The sequence below is a fragment of the Ovis aries genome, chromosome 14 (genome assembly GCF_016772045.2).
Source record: "Ovis aries strain OAR_USU_Benz2616 breed Rambouillet chromosome 14, ARS-UI_Ramb_v3.0, whole genome shotgun sequence".
NCBI lineage: Eukaryota > Metazoa > Chordata > Mammalia > Artiodactyla > Bovidae > Ovis > Ovis aries.
Window position 1 is genome coordinate 52,205,583 of NC_056067.1, and position 27,884 is coordinate 52,233,466.

The following is a 27,884-nucleotide window of genomic DNA, read 5'->3' on the forward strand; positions in this document are numbered from 1 at the left end:
GTGTCATTTCCTTCCTCGGGGGAGCGAGAGGACTCTGGGATTTGGAAGGGAAGGATAGAGGGGAACAACCATTGCGAGGCACCTGCGGCTGCTGCTAAGTCGCTTCGGTCGTGTCCAACTCTGTGCGACCCCATAGACAGCAGCCCGCCAGGCTCACCCGTCCCTGGGATTCTCCAGGCAAGAACACTGGAGTGGGTTTGGTTTACAAGGCACCAGTACATCCCAAATAGAAGTGAGGTCAGCGGGGCTGGTGGGAGGTGAGAGGGAGGTAGTGTCTGCTCTGGTAGCCCTTGAGGAAGGGCAGGAAAGTGGTTTTTATTTACGGGTTTCTCTGCCAGCTTATCCTGCCTAGCTTCGGAGTACAGAAGATGAAAGCTCTCCCCTCGCCCATCCCCCCCATTCTCTGTCCCAGGCCGCAAAGAGGGCAGGACAACAGGGCATGTCACTATTTTCCACATGAGGAACATGAGTTTTATTATCTGCCATGAGGTCCTCGTCTTATGTAACACTGAATGACTCTCTGCTGCCCAAGACTGTCGTTCCTAACCAGGGTGCATGACAAGGCAATACAAGGTGGTCTCCCAAGCCCCAGGACATCAGTAATAACTGCTGCCATTTGTCAGAGCAGCAAAATAAATAACCTTTTTATCCATATAACTTATTTAACCATCACTCTATGTTTTTGTGAGCTCCTGTTTTCCAGATGAGAAAAAGGAGGCAGGAAAATCCATACAGGTTGCCTAGGGTCACCAGCTGTTAGTTGGTGAAGGTGGGATTTGAACCAAGGGAGTCGCATTCAGGAGCCCCCACCGAGTCATTCCTGTCTCACCTTCTTCCGTTCTCCCCCACCCCCATTGCCTGTATCTCCCTCTCTCCCTTTCTCCCCCCCCACCCCATTCTGCCACCCTCCTCTCCCTCTTTTTCTCTTTTTCCCTCCCCACCCTCCCACCCCGCCTCCAGGTCCCTACATCAAATCGTTTAGGACAAAACCTCACATCTGAAATTGTAAAAGCTTCAGTTCACTACCACATGATTCCCTGGGTAGGAAACACTGCCACGTTCCTAGTTGACTGGCAAGAGTACTGAATGACAGCTAGGCGATATCCTCCAAAACCACAAATGTGCAGCCTGTGCTTTGACCCGGCAAATCAGCTTCTAGGAACCTAGGGAACCGATACTGTCACAGGCGTGGGAAACGATGTGGACATGGTCACTCATCAGAGGATAGTTTGCAAATGCAAAGAGTTGGAAACACCCAAAGGGCTCATCTGCTGAGGACAGGTTATTGTGGGTTCATGCACTGGAATGCTGCATAGCTGTGAAGGAATGAACCAGTGAATGAATGAATGGAGCTGTGTCCTTGCCTAGAAAGATCACCAAGATGTGTTGCTAGGTAAAAAGCAGGAAGAGGCAGAACAATGCTACTATTTATTCTTTTCAATGTGGGAGGAAAGAATAAGGAAATTATGTATACGGAATATATATGATATTTGCATATGTATATAAGGAAATTTGCGTATGTATATATAAGGAAATACACACATATACAAAATAAATTCCTTATATACATAAAAAAAGAATAAGGAAATATGTTCACAATTGCTTAGTTATATAAGCTTCCGGGTGATTCTGTTAAAACACAAATCTGATCACATTGGCTCAAAACCCTCCAAAGTCTTCCGATCTCTTAAAATGTCAGTGTCTTATCCTGACCTGTTCTTGTGATTGTCCAGTTGCTAAGTTGTGTCCGACTTTTTTCAACCCCACGGACTGCAGCACACCAGTCTCTCCTGTCCACTGTCTCCAGAGTTTGCTCAGATTCATGTCCATTGAGACAGTGATGCTATCTAACCATCTCATCCTCTGCTGCCCTCCTTTCGCCTTCAATTTTTCCCAGCATCAGGGTCTTTTCCAATGAGTCAGCTCTTTGCATCAGGTGGCCAAAGTATTGGAGTTTCAGCTATAGCAGCAGTCCTTCCAAAGAATATTCAGGGTTGATTTTCTTTAGGATGGACTGATTTGATCTCCTTGCAGTCCAAGGGACTCTCGAAGAGTCTTCTCCAGCACCACGATGCAAAGGCATCAATTCTCTGGTGCTCAGTCTTCTTTATGGTTCAGCGCTCACATCCATACATGACGACTGGAAAAAAACATAGCTTTGATTATACAGGCCTTTGTTGGCAAAGTGAGGTCTCTATTTTTTAATATGCTGTCAAGGTTTGTCATAACTTTCCTTCCAAGGACCAAGCATCTTTTACTTTCATGGCTGCAGTCACCATCCACAGTGATTTTGGAGCCCAAGAAAAGAAAATCTGTCTCTGCTCCCACTTTTTCCCCTTCTATTTGCCATGAAGTGACGGGACCAGATTCCATCATCTTAGTTTTTTAATGTCCTCGTCTCCTTCACTTATCTTATTTTTCTTCATAGCTTTTACCATCCCGTGGTATATATAGTACCTGTCTACTTTTTTATTATCTTCCTCTCCCCAACTCTCATCCAACCCAGGACCTCCAGGAGGGCTGGAACTTTGAACATCGCTGTATCTTTAGCACCTAAGAAAGTGAAGCACCTAGGACAGGGCCAAATACACAGTAGGTGCTCAATCAACATGCATTGATTGAATTAATACAAAGAACAAAGGGCCGTGGTGGGAGAGCCCAGGGAGCTGCGAGAGCCAGAGGAGAGTGGTTTCAATGGAACACCAGACCACTCTCAGGGCTCAGAGGTGGAAAGGGCCTGCAGTGGGGCGGCTATCGACAACTCCTTAATCCCACCCACCCATTCCAGCTGGCACCCATCTCTCCCCATCATGTCCTTGCCTTAGCCATATTCAGCCCTGCAACAAGATATTTTATTAATTTATTTTGGTTGTGCTGGGTCTTCCTTGCTGCACACAGGCTTCCTCTAATTGGGACTAGATGGGGCTTCTCTTGTTGCAGAGCACAGTAGGAGCATGGGCTTCAGTAACTGTGTGGCGCGGGCTCAGCAGTTTCTGCTCATGGGCTCTAGAGCACAGACTCACGCATTGTGGCCCGCATGCTCCGAGGCCTGTGGAATCTTCCCACAGGCTCAAACCCACAGCTCTTGCATTGGCAGGAGGATTCTCATCCACTGTGCGTGTGTGCTAAGTCGCTTCAGTCGTGCCTGACTCTTTGCGACGCTATGGACCATAGCCCACCAGGCTTCTTTGTCCATGGGGTTCTCCAGGCAAGCATACTGGAGGTTGCAATGCCCACCAGGGAAGTCCAGGACATTTTATTTAATTCAAAGATTTTGACAGCCTGGAGCTTTTGGCCTTCACAAGTATTTATCTATTCAAAGGGTTTTTCCCTGGGAATATTAGCCACCAAAGGACCTTCCCCTCCTACTGACCCTCACCACATCCTAACCCTATCCCCAAGGCCCTCCCTTTTTCGACCCCATCTTTGACTTCATCCCTAACCTTCACCCCATCCCTGACCCTCAGCCCTGCCTTGACCCCACTTTTCAGCTTCAATGACAGAGCCTATAGTATCCCCCTTGCATGAATTGTTCAGGACCAAGGTTCTAATGGTCTGATTTGAAGCAGAGGCCCCACTCTTGTTGCCAGGAAGTCAGATGTCCAGTGGGGAGAAGACAGAAAGTGGGGTGACTTGGGCCAAGTATGACATCCCAACATTGGTGAGGGCAGGGGGCAGCTGCTAACCATCCAGAGTCAGAGAGGTGGCTATTGAAACCACAGTAGCCGAAGCTGGGAGCCTTGGGCGGAGGGGGAATCCCAGAGGTGACATCACAGTTCAAGGGAGGAACAAAGCAACAGCCAATTTCCCAATTTGGAAATTACTCACAGGCCCCGAACAAGAGTGCCAGAAAATTCAGAGATTTCCCAGAGACCAGCTTCCACATTTCCATTCAGAAATGCACCTACGTGCATGCAGAGCGAGAGACACCCAACATCAGAACTGCCCACCCACGGCTGTGTGCCAAGAGTGGGCTCCAGGACCAAGGCAGAGAGGGCAGCAGGAAGCGGAACCCTCTGAACTGGCCAAAGTCCAAAGGGGGAATTTTCTAGAAAGACATGGGGATGTCACAGAACGAGGGTCAGAATTGCTAGTGGGCCAGGTGGGGACCCTGGCTAGGATGAACAGGACTGGGGACGAGGAAGTCTCGCAAGTTTTCTATCTGAGCACAGCGCTGTCTGGCCTCTCTGCCACCTGTTCTCCTCTTCCACCTCACCCTCTGCCCTGTGTTTCTCTATCTTAGTGTCTTTTGTGTTTTCTCTTTCTCCCCATCTCCCAGTGACTGTCTCTGAGAGTGAATTAATCTCCATCCGTCTGTCGTTCCTCCATTTCTGTCTTGGTCTCTCCCATCTCTCTCCCTCCTGTATGTTCCTCCCTAACCGTTATCACCCCCAGACATGATGCTATTCTGTGTATTGCTCTTATAGTGGCCTGTTTTCTTCCAGGAGAAGTGGGCTTCATGAAGGCAGGCATTTTTGTCTGTATTGCTTTCTGCTGCGTCCCCTGTGCCTGGAATACTGCCTGGTTCAGGAAGTATCTGTGGAATGATAACTGAATGAACCGTCATTCTCATCTAAGTGAGGATATTAATATTCCATACCATCAAGATTATTTTATAATAACTGTAAAGCAACATGAGTTGTTATTTGTGTTCGTGGCTCTTTACTGAGTACAAAATATAAACCAGGAATTGGACCAAGCGTTGTGGAGAAGCAGCCAATTCTGACTGCAGGTTGGAACTGTTTCTTTGACTCGCTTTTTGTTGCTTTTGTTATTATAATCATACAGAATGGCCCACCTCAGAGAATCCTGCCCCTCTGCCTGACTGTTAAATTAAGGGTTTAATTTAATTCATTTTAAGGGTTCAGTCCACCTACTGATGGCACGAAGAAATGAACACATTCCCCGCCTCAGGTCTGCCTTTCTGGGAGATGTTTGCAAGATTAATGGGTGTTTTACTTTGCCTCCTCACCTGCTCCCATCTGTGATCTATAAAAGAACCTGGCACCCAGACCCCATAAGATGGTTATTTTAGAGGCACTAGCCTGTTTATCTTCTCATTCAGGCAGCACCTGGAGTAAAATCTCTTCCTTGCCTCAGTCCCTCATCTCTCATTCATTGACCCATCCCGCAGCGAGCAGAGCCAGCTTGGACTCTTGCATGTTTAAGTCTTTACAAACAGACAGGGTATTGTTATCCTGTCCTTTTTTCAGATGAAAAAAACTGAGGCCCCAAGAGGAGAAGCAACTTGCCCGGTATGACCCCAGGGGTGGCAGCTCTGGGGGTTAGGAACTCAAGATCTGTCCCGTGATAGACTCAAATCCCCTGTAGAAAGCCGCTGAACCTCTTTGCCAGCGCCTCAGTTTCCTCGGGGCTCAGCGGTAAAGACCCTGCCTGCAGTGCAGGAGGAAACCCCAGCTGGATCCCCGGATAGGGAAGATCCCCTGGAGAAGGAAATGTCTACTCACCGCAGTATTTCTTGCCTGGGAAATCCCATGGACAGAGAGGAGCCTAGCGGGCCACAGTCCGTGGGGTCACCAAGAGTAGGACACGACTCAGCGATTGAAACAACAACGACACATCCGAACGCAAGCCACCGTCGCAGGCAACGTCAGAGTGCAGGAGAGGGACGAGGGGAGGGGCAGTACCCGGCGCCTCCGGCTTGAGCCAGCTCACCCGAGCGCCCCCATTCTTCTCCTCGCGGTTAATCCGAACACGTCCTCCCGAGGCTGCGGCTGCTGAGTGACGCCGGGACTCCTGCGCAGAAGGTGCGGGATCGGCACGAGCCGCGCCCGCGTGGCTGGCAGAGCGAGCGGACGCTCGGCTGGAGGGAAGGAGGCCGGGCGCGCCCTGCCCAGGGGCGCCGGGAGGAAGCCGGCATGGCCCCTGCCTTTGTCTTCACTCGGCGGCTGCTGCCGCCACTCCGGCTGCTGTTGTTCTGGGCGTCCCTGGGAGCCGGTGAGTGACCCCGCGCGATCGGGCGGCCCCCGTTCCCCACCCGCCCGGCGCTCGCCCCACCCTGAGCTGCTCGCCGGCCTTCGCCGCCCGCCAGCCCGCCCGCTCCCCTCCGTCCCAGTGGTGCAGGAACGCCGGGCCTGGGCCAGACTCCCCTGATAGCTTCCCGGATAACCGCCGGACTTCGGGAGATTTCTGAAGGGCAGGGCGGGCAGGCCTCCAGGGGAAAATAAAGCGGAAAGTGAACTTTCTCGGTGCGGCACCTGCCCGGGCATCACCCCCGCGCACCTGCTCGCCATACCAGCGCAGCCTTCTCCCCAGCCCTCCACAGCTAGCTAAAAGCCACCGAGGATGCTTGATGAGGGGAAGAAGGGCAGCGGCAGATAACCCCGTTCTCTCGTTCCCCTTCGACCGTGTCTGGCTCTAGGCCGTGGCCATTCACTCATTTACGCATTCACCCCGCGCACGTTTATTGAGTGCCTACTCTGGGCCGCGTTTCGGTTTACTGGGAGTATAGCTCTGACGTCAGACAGCGGTGAGTTCAAAATAGCTTTTGGCATTTATTGACTGTGTGACCTCAGGAAAATGAGCTGAGCTCCCTGTTTCCCTGAAACGTCTGTTGGGGGCCGGGAGGAGGAAGGAGGGGAGAATGGAATCCCACCTACCTTGTAAGATGGTGTCTTGGAAACACCCTGAGGAGATGCACTGGAGAAAAACGCTAATGACCGTGATGATTCACACGAACAGTAATAATACTGAACACAGACTTGAGACCAGAGTCTCCTCATTTATCAAAAGGTCTCGACCCAGGCTCTGCCCCCTCGCTTTCTAGTTTACCCAGGCAGATAGCTTGACCATGCGAGGCTCACGACCCCTCTGTCCAATGAGGGTGAAAATCCTAGCGTTAGGAGTGTGCATCTCATGGACCTTGGAGAGGGGTGGAGGACTGAGCCAAGGCAGCAGCTCAGGGGCCTGGCACGTGGTGGAACTTGGGCCTGGCACGTGGTGGAACTTGGGCCTGGCTATGCCGCAGGGTGTAAGCCTAGAGAAAGGCCACTTCACCCAGTGTCATCCTCACAGAGGTCTTACCATCAGAGAAGGAGACACACTTGCCCAGAGCCGCACAGCACATCCATGGTAGAGCTGGCATTCGCTCCGAGACTAGCGTGCTCAGCTCACCCGCGTGTCCAGACCGCGTCCTCCATCCACACGCCTCGCTCCAAGCACCCCAGTCCACTATGTCCTGACCTCCTCTTCCTCGTAGCAATAATTATAATATTCACTGGTATAGAGTGCTTGGCATATGTCTTTACATAAATTTCTTCATTTAGTCCTCCCAACTCCATCTTAAGTTACAACCACCCCCATTTTACAGATGAGGAGATGGAGGCTCAGGGGAGTGAAACCATGGTACAAAGGCCACAGTTAGTGAGTGGAAGGATTGAGATTCAAAGCACTTCTTCTCGCCTTCTCCTTTATCCCAGTTATTATTAATAAGGATGCATAGCATTGTGTTTATCAATGTGGATAAAAGTCAACACGTGTTGAGGATCTAGTGTGTGCAGGGACTCTAGGGAGAATGATTTTCATATGGAGTCTGTGGATTAGAGATCGGGAGTCTTGATTGAAGATGGCCCAGGTTCAAATCCCACCTCTGCCACTTGCCCTCAGTGTGACCTGGAGCAAAAGACTGTGCTTTGGATTTCCCCTCTGTAAAGTGGGGCTGACAAGTGTTGCTTTTGCCTCAAGGTGCTGCTTAAGGACTTAATGCTAGGAGATGAGTGTAGCACTCAGAACAGCTCCTAGTCTGTGTAGGCAACCCCAGAATGTTAACTGTAATTAGTCCTGTTTTACAAACTAGCAGAAAAGAATCCGAGATGTTAAGGAATCTGCCTAAACCCCTCACAGCAGACAGCTGAGGGGATCCAAAACCTGGGGGCTATAATCACCTCCCTTCTTTTTAAAAAAAATTAATTTTTTTTTGGATGTGGATGCTTTTTAATGGTCTTTATTGAGTTTGTTGCAATCCTGCTTCACTTTTATGTGTTGGCTTTTGGGCTGCAAGGCATAGGGGATCTTAGCTTCCTGACCAGGGATCAAACCTGTGCCTCCTGCATTGGGAGTCTTAGCTACTGGACCACTAGGGAAGTCCCGTCAACTCCCTTCTTATTCTTGGACCCCCCCCCACAAACATTTTCCCAACCTAAGGCCACAAACAGTAATAATACTATTTTATTTCATGGATCCTAAGACGTTGAGTTTCTTCCCCCTTGTGTGTGTGTGTGTGTGTGTGTGTGTGTGTGTGTGCGTGCTCACGTGTGCATGCTCAGTCACTCAGTCATGTCCAACTCTTTGTGACCTCATGAACTGTAGCCTACTAGGCTCCTCTGTCCGTGGGATTTTCCAGACAAGAATACTGGAGTGGGTTGCCTTTTCCTACTCCAGGGGATCTTCCCCTCCCAGGGACTGAACCAGCATTTCCTGCATTGGCAGGTGGATTCTTTACCACTGAGCCACTGAGAACCCCTTCTTCCCCTTCCCATACCTCTAAATCGGAAATGCTCTAACAGCGTCCCCGTGCATCTTAAAATTGATGACTGGAGGTAACAGAAAAGTTTTGGATCTAGTGATGTTCTCTGCACAACATCACGAATGTACTTAATTGCCACTGGAGTATATGTTTTAAAGTGGTTTAAGAGGCAAATTTAATTTTTAACCACAACACGGACGCAATTTTTAAAATTGATGATGCTGAGATAGAGGATATACGGTAATAACAACTCAAAGGCGTAGGGTGGGGGGGCCCCCGCAGGCGGGCAGTGAGGGCGGGACCCAGTGGCAGACCCAGTCCAGCCCCCATCTCATCCTCACCCCTGGACCAGGACTGGTGCTCCGCATCCCCGTTCCCCTCAACACACGCACACCCAAGGGGTTCCAAGCTCCAGGAGCCCCCTGCCCCATCCGGATCAGGGACACTCAGATGTGATCCACCCTGTGTTTCCCCGCAGGGACCAAGATAATCACAGTGCTGGCCCCAGTCCAGGTGTCCGGTTTCCTGGGAGAAACTGTGACACTGCCATGCAAACTGCACCCCCTGGAACACAATGTGACGGTAACGCAAGTGACCTGGACAAAGCAGAGCCGGGCAGAGCAGTCCCGCAGCGTGGCGGTCTTCCACCCCGCCCAGGGCCCCAGCTTCCACGAATCCAGCCGGTTGGAATTCTTGGCCGCCAAGCCCGGTGAGAAGCTGCGGGACGCCTCACTGGCTGTGCGGGAGTTGCACGTGGAAGATGAGGGTAATTACACCTGCCAGTTCGCCACGTTCCCTAATGGTGACAAGAGCGCTCGAATCCAGCTCCGTGTGCTCGGTAAGCCGGGAGGAGGGGGCAGCCGAAAGGGAGGGATGTGGAGCTGGATAGGGAGGTAGGCAAAGAGAGGGAAGGGCCCAGGAGGGAGGGAGAAATTTCGAGGGAACAAAAGGAGGTCGGGCAATGACCCTGCGGGATGCAGGGGAGATTAGAAGGGGGAGGGTGTCAAGGACCGGAAGAGAGTCAGAGGTCCTGGGGTGTAAGATCTTGGAGACTGTGGGCCAAGGGGATTGGAGGATCTGGGGATGCTGGTGGTATAGGGGGGAGTGGCTGATGCAAGTAGGTGGGGACAGAGACTAGCCTGGGAAGCTGGGGAGCCACTGCCAGCTTGGGCAGGTGGATTCATCTTGAACCCTGCTTTCTTCATCTGTGAAAGAGGCTTAGTAACAATAGTTCTGCCTGCCTTCAGAAAGCTATCCTGAGGGTACAAGGAGTTCATCCAGGTGAACCGCTTAGAGCAGAGACCTATGTGGGCTGGGGATAGTGAGTCAGTTATTGTTACTCCCTTTGGTGAGGAAGTGAGTGAGTGACTGCTCCGTCAAGTCTAACTCTAGTCCACCAGGCTCCACCCTGTGGGATTTCCCAGGCAAGAGTACTGGAGTGGGTGGCCATTTCCTGCTCCAGGGTATTTTCCCAGCCCAGGGATCGAACCAGTCTCCCCGTCTCCTGTATTGCAGGCGGGTTCTTTACCCACTGAGCCAAAGGGAGAGTTGAAATAGACTAGGAGGGGAAGATTCTGATATCCAGGAGTGGAGGGCTTTCTCCAACCGAGGTGGCGGGGGGTGGGGGGATGCCCTTGGCATTGTCACGGAAACATGCGTTCATTTTTATGAGTACCAGAGAAAATATGACAGGCCTTCCTCTTGGCAACTGAGTATGAAGTCTCTTTGCCTCGATTTTCTCATCTGTGAAATGGAGATTGCTGTGAGGATGAATAAGAGCTCATGCTTCTTTTTTGCTTCTGTGTCAGGAACTGTTCTGGGCCTTGTATGAATGACTCACCATTCTCCAGGGGGTCTTCCCAATGCAGGGATCAAACCTGGGTTCCCTGCATTGCAGGCAGATTCTTTACCGTCTGAGCCACCAGGGGAGCTCACTATCACTTTCTGTGTCAGGAACTGTCCCGGGCCTTGCGTGAATGACTCATAAAAGATTAATTCCTTGGAACAGAGCCTGACACATGCCCCCAACCAAAGGCATCTCTCATCATTTCAGAAAATTTAAGACTTCACGTCTTAGGATTTAGGATGAGAGTAAAACAGAACCGGTGAGTCAAACTAAAGAGAAATCTTGAGTAAGAAGAACACAGGTACTGAGGGAAAAGGAACCACGTGAAACCCCAGGTCTGGGAATCACCAGAATGGTTAAGAAAATGGGCAAGGTAGTTTTAGAGTCAGACAGACCTTGTGGGAAGATCTACTTCTGACATTTATGACTATGGAAACTTGAGCCAGTCCCTCTTGTCTGAATCTCCAGAGCACAGCTCAGCCCTCCCCTCCTCCGTGAAGCCCTCAGTAACCACATCCCCGAGATTCAGGCACCCCTTCCGGGATCCCCCATCCCAGCCTTGCCCAGTCTGAGTCATCGCTGTCTGGGGAAATCCGTCTTCCCTTCCAACAGTCCATCCCATGAAGGCAAGTTGGGGCTGTCTCAGTCCTTCCCGAGTCTTCAATACTGCCCATCACAGAGTCAGGCACCGTATTCAATTACCAATCATAATTATATGTATTGAGCACGTATTACCTGCCAAGTTCCCTTTTAAGAGCTTTACCTAGAAATTCTCACCGCTGGTAACCCTCTCCTTATCCCCAAATGACAGACAAGGAAACTGAGGCACTGACTTGCCCAAGGCCACCCTACGGCTGGGCCAGAGCAGGGATTTGAACATGGCCACATCCAGTACCCTCATCTCTGTACTCCCCTGCTGCTGAGATGTTTGTTTCGTGACTCCTGGTGAGGCGTAACCTGTGTCTTTTGCTCCTCTTCTCAGCCCGGCCCCAGAACAAGGCTGAGACCCTGGACATCCCGCTCAGCCCAAACCCTGTGCCAGCGGCCCGCTGCATCTCCACAGGAGGTCACCCACCTGCCCGCATCTCCTGGTCCTCAGATGAAAAGACCAATACCACCCAGGTGCCGGGGCCCCTGCCCGGCACCGTCACCGTCATCAGCCTCTTAATCTTAACACCTTCCAGCCAGCTGGATGGCAGGAATGTCACCTGCAGAGTGGAGCACGAGAGCTTTGAGGAGCCCATGGTGCTCCCCATGACCTTGGCTGTGTCCTGTGAGTGGGTCTAAGTGTGAGCAAGGGTGGGAGGGGCTGCCAGACTGTCTCCACCCTCCCCTACACTGACTCCGAGGGGCACTTTCAACATTGTATCGTGTCATCATCAGAGCTGGCTGTCTGACTAATGCCTTACACCCATCCCCGCATGGTCTACACCGACTCCCCTGGGCCATAGATAACCCTGTCCTTTATTGTCTATACCAGCTGCTTCTGTTTTTTCCCCCTTTTGGCCATACCACCGGGTATGTGGGATCTTAGTTCCCTGTGCCTACATGCATGCCGCCACCTCAGTCGTATCCATCTCTTTGCGACCCCATGGCCTGTACCAGGCTCCTCTGTTCATGGGATTCTCCAGGCAAGAATACTGGAGTGGGTTGCCATGCCCTCCTCCAGGGGATCTTCCCCATCCAGGGAGTGAACCCGAGACTCTTATGTCTCCTGCGTTGGCAGACGGATTCTTCACCACTAGCACCACGTGGGAAGCCCCTTAGTTCCCTGACCAGGGATCAAACCCACGCCCTGTGCAATGGAAGCGCTGAGTGTTGAACACTGGACTGCTAGGGAAGGACCCTACCAGCTTTTTATACCACAGTTCACACTGCTCCCTGGGGGCCGCTGTCCACACGGACACCCCACATACGCTCTCTTGAGCCTGCACACAGCGCCTACACCCTCTTCCCTGGGCAACTGTCCGCACTGACCTTGGGCACACTGCTACACTGCTTCCTCACCATCAATACCAACTCCCTTGTGTTTCCTCCACTGCCATAGCACTGTCTGGGCTTCCCAGGTGGCGCTACTGGTAAAGAAACTGCCTGCCAATGCAGGAGATGCACGTTTGGTCCCTGGGTGGGGAAGATCCCCTGGAGGAGGAAATGACAACCCACTCCAGTGTTCTTGGAAAATTCCGCAGACGGGAGGAGGCTGGTGGGCTGCCGTTCCTGGTGTCACACAGAGCTGGACGCTGCTGAGCACACACACACACTGTTATCTACACTGGCTCCTATGGGCCCCAGACAGCATTGCCCTCACTGTCTACACCACTCCTTTAGGCCACCAGCTGAGGGCAGTTGGCAGTTGACCACTGCTGCCCTGACGCCCTGCATTTTCTACTCCGGTTCTCCTAGATACTCCCTCTCACCGACCCACAACATTGTCTACACTGGCTATCCTGGAGAACTGCCTACATTGTCCCCACCCCCACCCCCCGTGTAGTCTACACTCCCCTCTGCCCCACTGTTGTCTACACTGGCTCATCTATGGACTGGGTCCTCCCGTCACTGTCTGGACTGACTACTCCCTGCCTGACAGATGGTGCGCTGTCTACACCCGACCCCCTCAACTGGATCTGAGTGAGGAGGGTGTCTAAACTGACTCCTTCCCAACACACATGCGAAAACACCTTGTCTCACTTGGCCTTCCTCCTGGGGACTTTAAAAATCTTCCCTGTTGATCACATTTGAGTTGGGTGAGACACAGACTGAGTGCAGTCATCCAGGATTCTCTCCTGCAGGACTTGTCAGAGCCTTGAATATGCTCACCTGTGTTATGAACACCCAGAAGGAGGCTTTTTCTCACAGGACATCCCAGGCATGCCAAGACCTGGCTTTACAGGGAAAACTGATAGAGAAGCAGGTCCTGAGAAGCGCTGTCTGTGACCCCCCTCCTAGCACCCTGCTGAGGACTCCCAGGCTTCTATTCTTGGGGCGGAAGCTGGAACCCATTGCCCAGACCCCTCCCAGGCCTCTCCACCTTGAGCTGTTCCCCAAACCTGTCAAGGCCCTCTTCCTTTTGTGACATGAATCCCAGCTATCTTTAGGCCCTTTGAAGGCTCCCTGTCTCTGAGCCTGTGTGTTTGTTTCCCCCAGACCCCCCCGAGGTCTCCATATCCGGCTATGATGACAACTGGTACATCGGCCGTAGAGAGGTTGCCCTGAACTGTGACGTCCACAGCAAACCAGAGCCCACGGGCTACAACTGGACCACGTGAGTTCCTCAGAGGAAGGAGGGGCTGGGGACCTGGACTCCAGGGTTTGAGGGAGGAGGGGCTGGGGGTCTAGACTCCTGGGTCTGAGGAAGGAGGGGTGTAGGCAGGAGAGTTAAAAACAAAACGAGAAGTCAACTGTGGGCCCCCAGGAAAATATCTTGTATGCACAGAGCTAATGAGGTGATAAAGTCCAGGTTTGTTGACACACCTGCTCTTTACGGAGTGCCTGCTGTGTGCCAGGTACTTACCTGCACCCCATGTGATCCCCACGCTCCGGCCACAGTCTGCACTATCGCCAGGCCCGGGTTAAAGATATGCCTGGGAGCTGTGGTCCTCTGCCCGGGCACAGGGGTATAGAGGTGACTCTCCCATCGGTGTCTGGCTCCAAACCCAATCCTCTTAAGCCCTGAACTGTGCCACCTCCCCAGCCACCTTGCATAACCTGCTCAGTCACCTCTTAGAGAGCAAATACTGTCCCATCCCCATTCTCATTTTTTAAAAATACCTATTTATTTGGCTGCATCGGGTCTTAGTTGCGGCACGTGGGGTCTCTGTTGTGGCGCACAGACTCTCTAGTCGTGATGTGCACGCTCAGCAGTAGCAGCGCACAGGCTTAGTTGCCCCAAGGCATGTGGGATCTTAGTTCCCCAAGTAAAAATCACTCAGTCATGTCTGACTCTTTGCAACCCCATGGACTATACAGTCCGTGGAATTCTCCAGGCCAGAATACGAGTATGTAGCCTTTCCCTTCTAGAGGGGATCTTCTCAACCCAGGGATCGAACCCATGTCTCCCACATTTCGGGCTGATTCTTTATCAACTGAGCCACAAGGGAAGCCCAAGAATGCTGGAGTGGGTAACCTATTCCTTCTCCAGGGGATCTTCCCAACCCAGGAACTGAACCTGGGTCTCCTGCATTGTAGGCAGATTCTTTACCAACTTTTCTTTACCAGCTGAGCTACCAAAATTCTTTACCAACTGAGCTACAAGGGACCAAACCTGCATTGCAAGGCAGATTCTTAACCACTGGAAGCTACCGCCAGGGAAGTAGCCCTCTTCCAATTTTATTGATTGAGGAGCAAAGCAATCAAAACACTTCCTCAAATTCCTGTTGAGACTAAGGATAAGAGTGGGGAAAGCTAAAGGCAAAGGGGTAAATTGTTTACCCTAATTTTTATTGGGCCCAGTTTTTGTTATTACAAAAATAACTTATGAGTACTGTAGAAATTTAGGCAATGTGGTTAAGAGTAAAAGGAAGAAAATAGCTCTTATAGTCCTATACCCAGTCATCTCCAGAAACATCACTGTTACCCTTTGTTATACATCTTTCCTGTCTTTTTATCAATATTTCTAGAAAAAAAGAAAGAAACTGCTGTATGTATAATTTTGAAAACTTTCCTCTGTCCATGAATACATTTCTTTCGTCTTTGTTCCATCTTCGCCACACCTCACAGCATATCTGATCTCAGTTCCCTGACCAGGGATGGAACCCATGCTCCTTTGCAGTGGAAACACAGAGTCTTAACTGCTGGGCCACCAGGGAAGTCCCTCTCGTGAACACCTTTCCAAGTCAGGGCACATAGATCTTCCCTCAGCATTTTATCAGAAAATCTTTCAAGCCTACAGAAGTCTTGTAAGCATTTTCCAGTAAACCTTCACAAGCCTGCTGTGTGGATTCTCTCACTAACATTTTCCTGGACTTGCTTGATCACATTCCTGCCCTTCAGTCCATCCCTCTTGCCATCTATCCAACAGTCCTCATCATTTATGCATTTCAAATCCCCAACACCTGCTTCTTTGAGGGGCTAGGACTCTGTCACAAATGAGGCTGTCAGTGACATAACCGGTCCCAGCTGGGGATACAGAGGTGCTTTCCCATTCTTGACTATGCAAATGTCGTAGCGGGGGTTGGGGGGGGGCATCCCCGGCAGTCTACCTCTGTGGACAGCCAGGCATGTCTCAATGGTTGGCCAGCAGAGCTGCCAATCAAAGGTTTTCAATTGGTATTGACAGCTGGCCTTTACCTTCCTGTCTCAAGCACCACAATTCAGGCTCACAAACCATACAGCCAGCTTTCTATGCCAGCTCTGCAGAATACCCAAACCCATGCCCCGGTCTCCTCTGTCCATTAAACCAGTGTTTCTTTCTTTCTTTTAAAATATTCATCTATTTATTTGGCTGCGCTGGGTTTTAGTTGTGCCATGTGGGATCTAGTTCCCTGACCAGGGATCGAACATGAGCCCCCTGAATTGGGAAGGCGGAGTCTTAGCCACTGGCCCACCAGGCAAGTCCCTAAACCAGTGTTTCTTGACTACTTACTGTGTGTCGGATGCTACTGACCCCCGTGCTGCATGCTAAGTCACTGCAGTCATGTCCGACTTTTTCTGACCCCATGTACTGCAGCCCGCCAGGCTCCTCTGTCTGTGGGATTCTCCAGACAAGAATACTGGAGTGGGTTGCCATTCCCTCCTCCAGGGGATCTTCCCCACCCAGGGACTGAATTTGCACCTCTTAAGACTCCTGCATTGGCAGGTGGGTTCTTTACCACTAGCACCACCCACAGGCTTCAGTAAATGAAAAAGAACCAAATCCCCCCCCTCTCAAATCTCCAGATCTGGGGAGAGAAACAAACAAGGTAATGTTGGAATTCCTTGGTGGGTCACAAGTTATGTTTCCACACTTTCACTGCCAAGGGCCCCTGGAGTTCAATCACAGGTCAGGGAACGAAGATCCCACAAGCTTTAGGGTGTGGCCAAAATCAAAAAAAAAAAATTTTTAATTTAAAGAAAAACAAACAAGATACCATTTTCAAGGATGGAGTGTGTCAGGTGGTGATAAATGCTGTGGGAAAGATCTTGTAGAGGAGGCTGGGGGTCGCTACAATTGAAAGAGGGTAACCAAGGAAGGTGTCACAGAGGTGATGTCTGAGTAGAGGACTGAAGTAGGTGAGGGTGAGCAGCGTGGGTACCAATGGGAAGGGCATTCCAGGCATAGGGAACAGCATATGCAAAGACCCTGAGGTGGGAACATAACTGAAGCGTTCCAGGGCCAACAAGTCAGCCACAATGGATATAGAGGCAGGAGCAAATGGATCAGTGCATCAGGGGGCCAGCTTGTGTGGAACCTGTGCCCATGGTCAGGACTTTTCCTTTACGGAAGGGCTCTGGACAGAGGGCTGAAGAACTGATGCTTTCGAATTGCGGTGCTGGTGAAGACTCTTGAGAGTCCCTTGGACTGCAAGGAGATCAAACCAGTCAATCCTATAGGAAATCAACCCTGAATATTCATTGAAAGGACTGATGCTGCAGCTGAAGCTCCAATACTTTGGCCACCTGATGGGAAGAGCTGACTCACTGGAAAAGACCCCCTGATGCTGGGAAAGATTGAGGGCAGCAGGAGAAGAGGGCAGCAGAGGATAACATCATCATCCTCAGCGGAGGATGACATGGTTAGATAGCATCATTGACTCAATGGACATGAATTTGAGCAAACTCCGGGAGATAGTGAAGGACACGGGAGCCTAGAGGGCTGCAGTCCACGGGGTCACAGAGTCAGACACGATTTAGCAACTGAACGACAACAATGACTGGACAGAGGAGAGTCTTCAGCTATGTTCTCTTTGTTTTTAACGTTTATTTGGTTTTGGTTGAGTTGGGTCTTCCTTGCAGCGTGTGGGCGTCTCTCCAGTCATGGTGTGCAGGCTCCAGAGTGTGTGGACTCTGTGGTTTGCAGCAGACAGGCTCTCTAGCTGAGGTGACTGGGCTCAGTAGTTTTGACTTGCAAGCTTAGTTGCCCCTCAGCATGTGAGATCCCAGATCCCCAACCAGGGATCAAGCTCACATCCCCTGGATTGATTGGCAGGCAGATTCTTAACCACTGGACCACCAGGCAAGTCCATCTGTGTGGATTTTGAACGTGGGGCAGACAGGGTTTGCTGGTAGGCTGGATGGGAGTGTGAGAGGCAGAGTTGGGGGAACTCCAGGCTTGCTCTGAACTTGTATTATAGACGGCGTGAGAGTTGCTATATTCCTGCTGTATAGTGAGTGCCCCAACACTGGTTACTCTAGGCCTCTGACTGAGACCACTTCCTCACCCATCTGTCTCTCCTAGGACCAGGGGAACCCTGCCATCCTTTGCTGTGGCCCAGGGCACTCAGCTCCTGATTCATACTGTGGACGAGACCATCAATGCGACTTTCATCTGCCTTGTCACCAATGCCCTAGGGACCAACCAGGCAAACGTGACCGTCCTGGTCAGAGGTGAGGAGCCCCCTGGGTGGGGAGAACAGAGGAACTTAGGATAGATATCAAAGAGGATATCGAAGTAGGATTCCCTCTGAGGGAGGGGTTTAGAGGTGGTCCCTGGTTAAAGGAGTCCCTCAACCACAAGAATGCTCCCAAGCTCCCATTCTTTCCTTAAGCCCCTTCATGGAAGGTTCAACGGGCTCAGCTTTACTGTCTGTTAACTCACCATGTGAACCATTGGAACCACTGTACAGCCACCTGGACACAGCTCCTCTGCAAACCCAGGCTGGGGTAGTTGCATAATGCCTCTTCCCAATGGACTCAGGCAGGCTTTTCCAAGTATATTAGACAGAACTCTGTCATTTGCAATTGATAGAAGCACAACTCAAAACAGTCCAGGCAAAAATGGGACTTTATTAGAAATTCACCTTCAGGTATGGTTAGATCCAAGTGCTCCAGCTGAGTAACCCAGGAACTTTTCTTGACCTCTGTTGTCTCTGCTTTTCTTTTGCTGGCTTTATTCCCTGGCAAGCTTTCCCCTCAGGAAGGTAAGATGATCCCCAGCAGTTTATAGGCTCACAGCCCACCAGTTTAGTAATCCCAAGGGAAAGAATACACCACTTTCAATAGCTCTAGCCAGTCTGAAGGCTGGCCCTCATTGGCTCAACTTAGATCCCACCTCATGAACCAGTTGCAGCAGTCAGAGAGAATGGAATGCTCTGATTGACCAGGCCCAGGTCAAAGTCCCATCCTCCGGCTTGTACACACTGCTATATTTTAAATGGATAACCAACAAGGACCTACTATATAGCAGGTGGAACTCTGTTCAATGTTATGTGGCAACCTGGACAGGGGCGGGGTTTGGGAGGAAATGGATACATATATATGTATAGCTGAGTCCCGTCGCTGTTCACCCGAAATTAACACGTCATTTGTTAATCGGCTCTACCCCAACATATAATAAAAATTTTTTTAAAAAAAGAAAACCCAAGTCCCATCCTAGGAACCAGAGGGTGGGGTGAAGCTCAGCTAAACCATATAGACTGAGGGAGGCAGAATGGTAGCCTCCTTCAAAAGTGAAGTCTAATATTTTGGGGGGCACGTGAAACCCCCCAAAAGTCTCTCAGCTTAAATCTCTGCTTCCTTCTCCTCTGGCAGAACGTCCTAGGGAGCAGTCACAAGAGCGCTCGTACTCTGCGATCTATATCCTGGCCTTCGTAATCTCTTTTGTCGTCCTGGTGGTGTTCCTGATTTTTCTCTACCGGTGCAGAAAGTCCCGTGAGTCCCCTCTTTTTCGCAATATCCCCCACCTGCCTGCTATAAATGAACATCACTACAGCCGCCACAATTAAGCAACTACTATGAGCCTACAGGCTCTGTACTAAGCCTTCCATGTGGCAGCCTCTCCCTGAACCCTCATGCCAACACCATGAGGTTCCTCTGTTTGACAGACAGCGACACTGAGACCAGAGAGTTTTATTCACTGGGTCACCGACTCATTTTTACAAAGTGGGAGCAGCTCCTGTAAGCCCTGAAAGGCCACAGTAAGGACTTTGGCTTTCAGTCCTGGTGACATAGAAGCTCCTGCCAAAGGGATGCAGTGTGGAATAACACTTAACCCCCTCACCCTTACTTCCCTTCATCTGCCTTGCTCAGGACTGGCTCCCTGAAAGGAGGGATTGCCCCAATCCCTGGCTCCAAAAGGTGCCCAGATCCCTGGCTTAAGGGCTTTGCAAGGCTGTTCCCCTACCTGGAGCCCCCTTCCCCATGGCTCCCTCTGGCAAAGTCCTGTGGCTAATTCTGTAATCAAAAGAGCTACATTTTGGTGAGCCCTTTCTCTGTGCCAAGCACTTCCTGTGCACAGCCCCCTTGAATGCTCACAACCACCCTGTAAAGAGAGTCCCCCTGTGAGCCCATTTTACAGATGAGGAAACATTTGCTCAGAGAGATGACATTACCTGCCAGCTGGCACACAGCTGGAAAGTCAAGAGTTGAAGGCAAATCTGTTGGTTACAAAGTTTTATTTGTTCAACCACTAAACAAAAAGGCCTCCTCACATCCCAGTGGGAAGCCCTCTCCTCCAGGGAGCCCTCCCTGACCTTTCCCTGAAATGAACCAAGCACCTGCTCTGGGCTTCCCCACCCCCACCCCTTGCCCACTCAGGGACATCATGGTTTGGGGACTTGTCTATCTCTCCAGTGGACTGGGAAACCCAGGAGCACAGAGCTAGAGCTGTCGGTCATGGCTGTGTCCCCAGCACCACCTACCACTGGATCAGGCACAAAAGAGGCACTTGAGGAAATGTTTGCTGAATGCATCATGTCCATGGGCAAAAGCCTTACTATGACTCAGTTTCCTCATCTGTGAAATGGGCGTGTCCATACCTGTTAATGTAGACCCAGCACTTACCATAGCATTTGGCACATTGTAAGCCACACGCTTGGAGAAGGCAATGGCACCCCACTCCAGTACTCTTGCCTGGAAAATCCCACGGATGGAGGAGCCTGGTAGGCTGAAGTCTGTGGGGTCGCTAAGAGTCGGACACGACTGAGCAACTTCACTTTCACTTTTCACTTTCATGCAGTAGAGAAGGAAATGGCAACCCACTCCAATATTCTTGCCTAGAGAATCCCAGGGATGGGGGAGCCTGGTGGGCTGCCGTCTACGGGGTCGCACAGAGTCGGACACGACTGAAGCGACTTAGCAGCAGCAGCAGTGAGCCACACGCTGGGTATTTTTGTCTGTTTTGTTCACATCTATATGCCCAGCACCCAGAATGCATCCGGCGCAAAGTGGACATTTGCTATTTGCTGAATAAGTCCCTGTTTTATGGTTGAGGAAACTGAGGCGCAGAGAGGTTAAGTCAATTGCCCATGGTCACACGGCTCCTAAAGGACTGAGATTTGAACTCTTCCGTCTGGTTCCACAGCCCATGCTCAATAAATGTTTATGTATGCTTAATAACTGAAGGAATAACTAGATGAAGCCTATACCCCAGCTGTGTTTTTGAATGTAGGAGCCATTCTGGGCCATGACTCCCCCATGTCACTAGCAGAGCCGGGACTTAGAATTCAAGGGGCCTGGTCACCCACGTGTGTCTTCTTCCCATGCTTTCCAGCGTAGTCATCCACTTCTGATCACTTCTCCTCCTGTCTCCTCAGGTCGGAACCAGTACAGTCCCACTGCTAATGGGGTAAGTGTGCTGGTGGAGCTGAGGAGGGGGTGGGGGTCTGCACGAACCCCAGATTAATCTCCGTGGGCTTTCCCAAGAAAGGGCCAGGTATCTCTGTGCACCCGCAGCACTTAACCTGGGAATCTGCATTTTCAGATCTCCCCTTTCCTTCCCATTCATGACCATACCTGGAGAAGTGCTGCCAGGGTTGGGAAAGGAGCAGGCCTGCAGCTCTCTGCATGCTGCGCTTCGGCAGGAAGACTTTTTTTATAAGAGCTTGAGGTTAAAGTTAGGACAGGGGATGAGATGGTTGGCATCATGGACATGAGTTTGAGCAGACTCCAGGACATAGTGAAGGACAGGGAAGCCTGTGCTGCAGTCCATGGGGTCGCAAAGAGTTGGACACAACTGAGCAACTGAACGAGAGGCTAAAGTTTGTGTATTTCCCTAGGTCAGCTATACAGCCGTTGCCTGCAATTCCCAGGGTCCATCAACAGAGGGCGCCAGGTGACAGCATGGGGCTGGATGGTGAGATTGGAGCTGGTAAGGATGTGGATCTTCCGGCTGGACTTCCTCCCCTGCCTCAGTAGAGAGAGTCTCCCTCCAAAGACACTGGCCACCCTTCCCCCTGCCAGACCTCAAGGACGCCCTCTCTGCCTCACAACACGGTGACCTGGGTGGAGGACAAGTTCAGGGGTCTACAAGACCTGCCTTAGGTTGAGTCATTCACTACAAGGACTATGGAACTCAGGAAAGCTGTTTACTCATGGATATAATTTCCTACACTGCAAGGATGAGATCAAGAGCAGCAATGTGAAAAGGCACGTCCCGGCACAAGCTTCTGGTTGTTCGGTCCTGGTGGAGTCATGTGGACAGCACTCACTTCTCCTGGCGATGACCTGTGCCCACACACACAGAGTGTTGCCAAGCAGGAAAGCGCGCCTGAGCCCTGGTTTCCAGAGGTGTCAATCATGTAGACATGGCTGACCACCCATGCAGCTGACCTTGGCACCAACGTAGAAAGAGTGCCTGCATGATCAATCAGGTCTGACTCTTTGCGACCCCGTTGGCGTCTGTGGGATTCTCCAAGAAAGAATTCTGGAGTGGGTTGCCGTTTCCTCTACCAGGGGATCTTTTCGGCTCAGGGATTGAACCTGTGTCTCTTGCATCTCCTGCATTAGCAGGCAATTTGTTTACCACTGCGCCCCCTGGGAAGCCTGGCACCAACATAGGTCAAGCCATTATTGTGTGGCCTAATTCCCCCACCATGAATCACACCATCAGCATAGATAGCCCACAGCTCCAGGTAAACAAAGCCTTCTGTCAGCCAGGACATTCCAAAGAAGGGCTAAGAGGTTACTTCACAGGAACCAGGGGCGCAAAGGGCCACGTCTTTTTTTGAACAGGTTAATCCTTTCCTGAATAGTAGGACCACACAGAATGTTGCAACTACCAGAGGTTTTTTTGGTAAGAATTTGACTTCCGGCCTTGAGCTTCTAAATCTCTGATTTAGTTGAATCTTGGCGGCTTACAAGAAATAGTCACTGATCCTTGTCATCAGAAGAGAACCAGAGGCCGGAACTCAGCTGCCCCGGGACTGCCCAAGGAGCAGGAGCAAGTGGTGGCCCTGAACTGATGTGGTCCCCGGAGAGCATCTGTGGCCAGCGTGCTGGGGTTAACAAGACCTTGGTCATCCACCAAGGAAAGCAAGAAGTTGTTTCCAAAACAAGAAGGAAAAAATCGATGCTGAAGAATCAGAAGCTACGGCTGTGCAGCACAGTCTGCCCTCGGACCTGGAGGGACATGGCCCAAGCCCCAGGACAAAGAGCTTCTCTGATGCACTGACGTGTTTATTTTATAACTTTCTGTGATCTTGGGGTCAGGCACCAGAATTCCTCTGTCTGTGTATCATATCAGGCAGATAGAGACCTTGGGCCAGAATGCTAAACCAGAGAGCAGGGCATGAGCCACTCTGCAAGAGAAAGTGAGAAGGACGTGTGGGCTTCTGTCTGGGCAGATGGGAGAATACAAAACAGAGAAGGGTGGGGAAGAGATGGAAGCCAGCCAAACGGGAGGGGTGGGGGCATGACAAGGCCAGTGGGGCTCCGCAGTGCAGGAACATAAAGGGAGACTGATTACCTAGCTGCCACATAAGCCCCTTGACTGTTCCCAGCCCCCAAACACCTTATTAAAGTTAATTTGTTACACCTCGAGTGGCTGTGTGCATGGGGGTCTTTTGTGGAAACTGAGGAGGAACAGAGTTTTGCCCAAACCGTCACCATGAGAGACAGATACAAAGGCGTGGAGGCAAGACCTTGAATCAAGAGGGCCACAAAGAGGGGCTGCCCTGTTGGTCCAGTGGCTAAAGCTCCCAGTGCAGGGGCCCCGGGTTTGATCCCTGGTCAGGGAACTAGATCCCACACATCGAAACTAAAGCCCCTGAATAGAACCAAGCACAGCCAAGCAGATAAATGGTGGTGGTGGTTTAGCTGCCAAGTCGTGTACAGCTCTTGCAACCCATGGACTGTAGCCCGCCAGGCTCCTCTGTCCATGGAATTTCTCAGGCAAGAATACTGGAGTGGGTTGCCGTAACCTCCTCCAGGGGATCTTCCTGACTCAGGGATCAAACCTGCAGCTCTGGTGTCTGCTGCCTTTGCAGGCAGATTCTTTACCTCTGCACCACCACCTGGACTTCAATGTGCACATCCTAATTTTAAAATGCTGTATTGCTAAAAAAAAAAATTCTAACCATCATCTGAGCCTTCAGTAAGTCATCATCTTTTTGCAACAGTAACACACCAAAGATCACAGATCACAGACCATGATAACAGATAGAATCATGAAAAAAGCTTAAAATATTGTAAGAATTACCAAAATATGATACAGAGACACCAAGTCAGCAGATACTTTTGGGAAAATGACACAGACCGACTTGCTCAATGTGGAGCTGCTCAATTTATTTAAAAAAAAAAAAAAACCACAGTATCTGCCAAGTGTAATAAGGCAAAGAGCCATCAAATGAGGTGGGCTTGTACATAAAAGCCTCAAACCAAAAGTTATAAAAAGATATCAGGGGCCCACTTTGAGTTTATTTGCACAGAAGTAATAAAGTGAGGGTTTAGCTCACTCCCTCAGTAGATGACTGGATAAACAAAATCTGGTCTATCCATGCAACAGGATATTGTCCAGCCATGAAAAGGGATGGGGGACTAATGCACGCGACAGTCTTGGAAACATGATGCTAAATGAAAGAAGCCAGACACAAAAGATCATTTCTTGCATGATTCCATGTAAATGAAAGATCCAGTATAGGCAAATCCATAGAGACAGAAAAGAGATCAGTGTTTATTGGGGCCTAGAGGGAGGGGGAATGAGGAGTGACTGCTTAGTGGGTTCAAGGCTTCCCTTTGGCATGATAAAAAATGTTCTAGAAATAGATAACAGTGATGGTTGCACAAGATCATGGACCTACAAGTACCACTCAGTTGTACACATTAAAATGGTACATTGTATGTGGGTTTTGGCACAATAAAAAAAAATAATTTAAAATTTTTATTTAAAGAATTTTTCCATTCCCCAGAGATTACTGGAAGAATTTTCAGGAACCAATTAAACTCATGAAGGGTAGGTGAATTGTTGGAGAAAAAAATGATATTCTAACTGTTAAAGAAAAAATTACTTAATGATACCAGTTAAAACATGGTGTTCTCAGACAGTCAGTCATGTCTGACTCTTTGTGACCCCCTGGACTGTAGCCCGCCAGGCTCCTCTGTCCATGGGATTTCCCAGGCAAGAATACTGGAGTAGGTGCCATTTCCTCCTCCAGGGGATCTTCCCCACCCAGGGATCGAACACACATCTTTTCCATCTCCTGCACTGGCAGTTGGATTCTTTACTGATAGTGCCACCTGGGGAGCTCAGTTAAAGCATAAAGTAAAAGAAAGTGTTGGTGGGTCAGTCATGCCTGACTCTTTCCAACCCCATGGACTGCAGCCTGCCAGGCTCCTCTGTCCATGGGATTTCCCAGACAGGAATACTGGAGTGGATCACTGTTCCCTTCTGTAGGGGATCTTCCTGACTCAGGGCTCCAGCCCAGGGCTCCCACATTGCAGGCAGATTCTTTACCATCTGAGCCAGCAGGGAAGCCCAAGGCAGACTTTATTTAGGGAGATGGGGTCATCACCTTAGGTATAGGGAGCATCTGCCAAGAGGCGAGGGACTGGACCCAATTCCAAATCCAGTGTGGGCACGTGGGGATTCATAGCCAAGCAGCAGGCTGGGAGTCGGTGGATGGAAACCAACTAAGAGGTGGGGATAGGGAGGGAGATCTCGGTGGGGCTCCTGGGTGCAAAAGCCTTTCTGTGTCCCCCATTTCTTGATTATAGGAAAGACGCTTCATTCAGCCTCCCTGACCTTCCCAGAGTTCCAAGAGCAGGTTCAAACAGCTACTATCAATATTAGGGAGAGGAGAGGGCTCAGAGAGAGCTTCCCTGGTGGCTCAGACGGTAAAAGCGTCTGCCTGCAATGCGGGAGACCCGGGTTCGATTCCTGGCTAGAGAAGGAAATGGCATTCCACTCCAGCACTCTTGCCTGGAAAATCCCATGGACGGAGGAGCCTGATAGGCTACAGTCCATGGGGTTGCAAACAGTCGGACACGACTGAGCGACTTCACTTCACTTCAGGGTTCAGAGACAAGGGAGGAACAGTCAAGAGAAATAATACACTTGAGGCAGGGTCCTGGTTCACCCTCAAGGGATACACATAAACAATATCTTTGAGTTGTTTTACACACACTGAAACCCCCACTAGATGGGAGAGGTTAAGGGGTGTGCTGCCCACAAGGACATAGACTCCAGACCGGTTGGCACCAGAAGGTTGATGATGCTGACTCCCACTTACCTCACCACCAACCAATCAGAAGAATCTCCATGAACTAATCGTGCCCTCTATCAACCATGATTATAAAACTCCCTCACCAGAGTTCCCTAGTGGTTCAGTGGTTAGGACTTCATGTATCAAATGCGGGGGACACGGGCTCTATCCCTAGTGGGGGAACTAAGATCCCATGTGCCACGTGGCATGGCTAAAAGTAATAATGACAATAAATTAGGGGCTTGCCTGGTGGCTCAGTGATCAAGAATCCTCCTGCCAATGCAGGAGATGTGGGTTCGATTCCTAATCCAGGAAGATCCCACTTGCCGAGGATCAGCTAAGCCCGGGCACCACAGCTATTGAGCCTGTGCAGTAGAACCCAGGAGCCACGACTGGTGAGCCCCCCCCCGCACCCGTGCCAAAATCCTGAGGCCTGAGCGCCCTAGAGCCCGTGCTCTGCAACAAGAGAAGCCGACTGCAATGAGAAGCCCGTGCACCACAAGTGGAGAGCAGCCCCCACTCGCCACAGCTAGAGGAAAAACCCATGCAGCACCCAAGACCAAGCACAGCCCAAAATAAATAATAGTAACTTATGTTAACAATCATAATAAATAAATTTTAAACATATGTTAAAATAAAACTCTTCACAACCCCCTGCAGGTCGGGACACAGTTTCAAGGTCATTAGTCCCCTGTCATCCCCTTACCTGGCAAAACAAGAAAACTGTTCTTTTCTACTTCTCCCAAAACTGTGTCTCTGAGATTTAGTTCGGCAGAGGGGTACAGAGGCTGGATTCAGCTTCAGTAGCTTCAAGGGTAAGAAAGAATTTAGCTATGCCGACCTAACAGGATTCTTCCTGGATCAGATATCACCTGGGGGCTGGGGGCGGTGATGGAAGAAGAACCCAATCAAATATCAAAGGAAGGCAGTTCTGGCTGAACTGATTTAGAAGGATTCTTGCTCAAACTGGACACGGCCAAGATGAACAACAGAAGTCAAACATCAATCCTAGCTGGGAAAAAGTTCAAGAAAGCTTAAGCAGAGTTCAGTCAATGAGAGGATCTTTGTCAGTGTATGAAAATATAACAGTGGGGGTGCTTCAGGCTCCAACAGCAGAAATCCCCTCTCGCCCCTCCCACCCCCACCCCAGACTCCCCAGGCTGAGGTTAAAAACAAAGAACTGGATTACCTAGTTCAACTCCAGGTACTACGTGGGGGTGTTCAGCTCTGCTTCTCTGCTGTTTCCTCTGTTTTCCTCCACATGCTGGCTCTCATCCTCAGGCTGGTGCCAAGGTGGCTGCTGCATTCCGGCCATCACAGCCAAACAACTGTGGCGAGAAGCAGCCCACTCCACTCGGGGAGAGCTTCCCCAGGAGCCTCCCCTCAGCTCTGATTGGCCAGCACTACCCACTGCTCAACCAATCCCTGGCCAGAGAATGGGACCACCTGGGAGTGAGGCAGGAGAGAGATGGGCTCTAGGCCAGGCATTTGCAATTATCCTCCTGTTTACATTTCCTGGGGAAACAGGCAGGCAGGTTGTAGGCTAGATATTTACAATAAGCCTCCTGTTTGCACTTTGAGTTAGAAATAACAACCGGAACAGGATAAATAACTGGACTTTGTCTCCTGTGGACACTTTAAGATAACAGTCACGGCAGGGACAGAGACAGGCTAAATTATGTTTGAGTAAAAGATCAAGAGGTCACACATTTCCCATCCTTGGGGCAAGGGAGACACAGCACATGTGCAGAAAGAATCCTTGGGGGGTTAAAAAGGAGGAGGCACCAAACCATAATAGGTGATGCCAAGGCCCTCCATTGACCTCTGGGATGAAACTCATCTTGGAGAAAGTTGCACATCCTTATTGGGGAGGGTCCTAGGGCAGGTCAGGTGTGAAAAAAGAAATCAAATAATTGGCCAAAGGTAAACAAAGACCCCACCCACTCCAGTACTCTTGCCTGGAAAATCCCATGGACCGAGGAGCCTGGAAGGCTGCAGTCCA

The 27,884-nt window shown here is 50.6% G+C and overlaps 1 protein-coding gene and 1 long non-coding RNA gene across 3 annotated transcripts; one reads left to right on the plus strand and one right to left on the minus strand.

Annotated features, from left to right (window-relative positions):
• Window positions 1-1,409: 1,409 nt before the first annotated feature.
• LOC132657768 (uncharacterized) lies at window positions 1,410-5,584 on the minus strand. The gene is made up of 2 exons (XR_009596361.1): window positions 5,469-5,584; window positions 1,410-2,140 (listed from the first exon to the last, which is right to left on the minus strand). It is a non-coding gene; the product is annotated as an uncharacterized LOC132657768 (long non-coding RNA).
• Window positions 5,585-5,688: 104 nt separating this feature from the next.
• Window positions 5,689-23,222, plus strand: PVR (PVR cell adhesion molecule). Of its 2 annotated transcripts, XM_027978450.2 has the most exons (8): window positions 5,689-5,958; window positions 8,964-9,323; window positions 11,314-11,604; window positions 13,476-13,593; window positions 17,704-17,852; window positions 18,996-19,115; window positions 20,999-21,030; window positions 21,461-23,222. In XM_027978450.2, the coding sequence occupies exons 1-8, from the start codon at window positions 5,880-5,882 to the stop codon at window positions 21,518-21,520; spliced, it is 1,209 nt and encodes a 402-aa protein (XP_027834251.1). In that variant the 5' UTR covers window positions 5,689-5,879; the 3' UTR covers window positions 21,521-23,222. The 2 variants fall into 2 exon arrangements, with proteins under 2 accessions (XP_027834251.1, XP_042088091.1); XM_042232157.1 differs by lacking the exon at window positions 18,996-19,115.
• The last annotated feature ends 4,662 nt before the right edge of the window (window positions 23,223-27,884 follow it).

Coding starts and splice junctions, on each gene's coding strand:
- PVR (XM_027978450.2), top strand. CDS start 5,880: ATGGCCCCTGCCTTTGTCTTCACTCGGCGGCTGCTGCCGCCACTCCGG. Junction 11,605..13,475: donor CATGACCTTGGCTGTGTCCT/GTGAGTGGGTCT, acceptor TGTTTCCCCCAG/ACCCCCCCGAGGTCTCCATA. Junction 21,031..21,460: donor ACAGTCCCACTGCTAATGGG/GTAAGTGTGCTG, acceptor GTATTTCCCTAG/GTCAGCTATACAGCCGTTGC.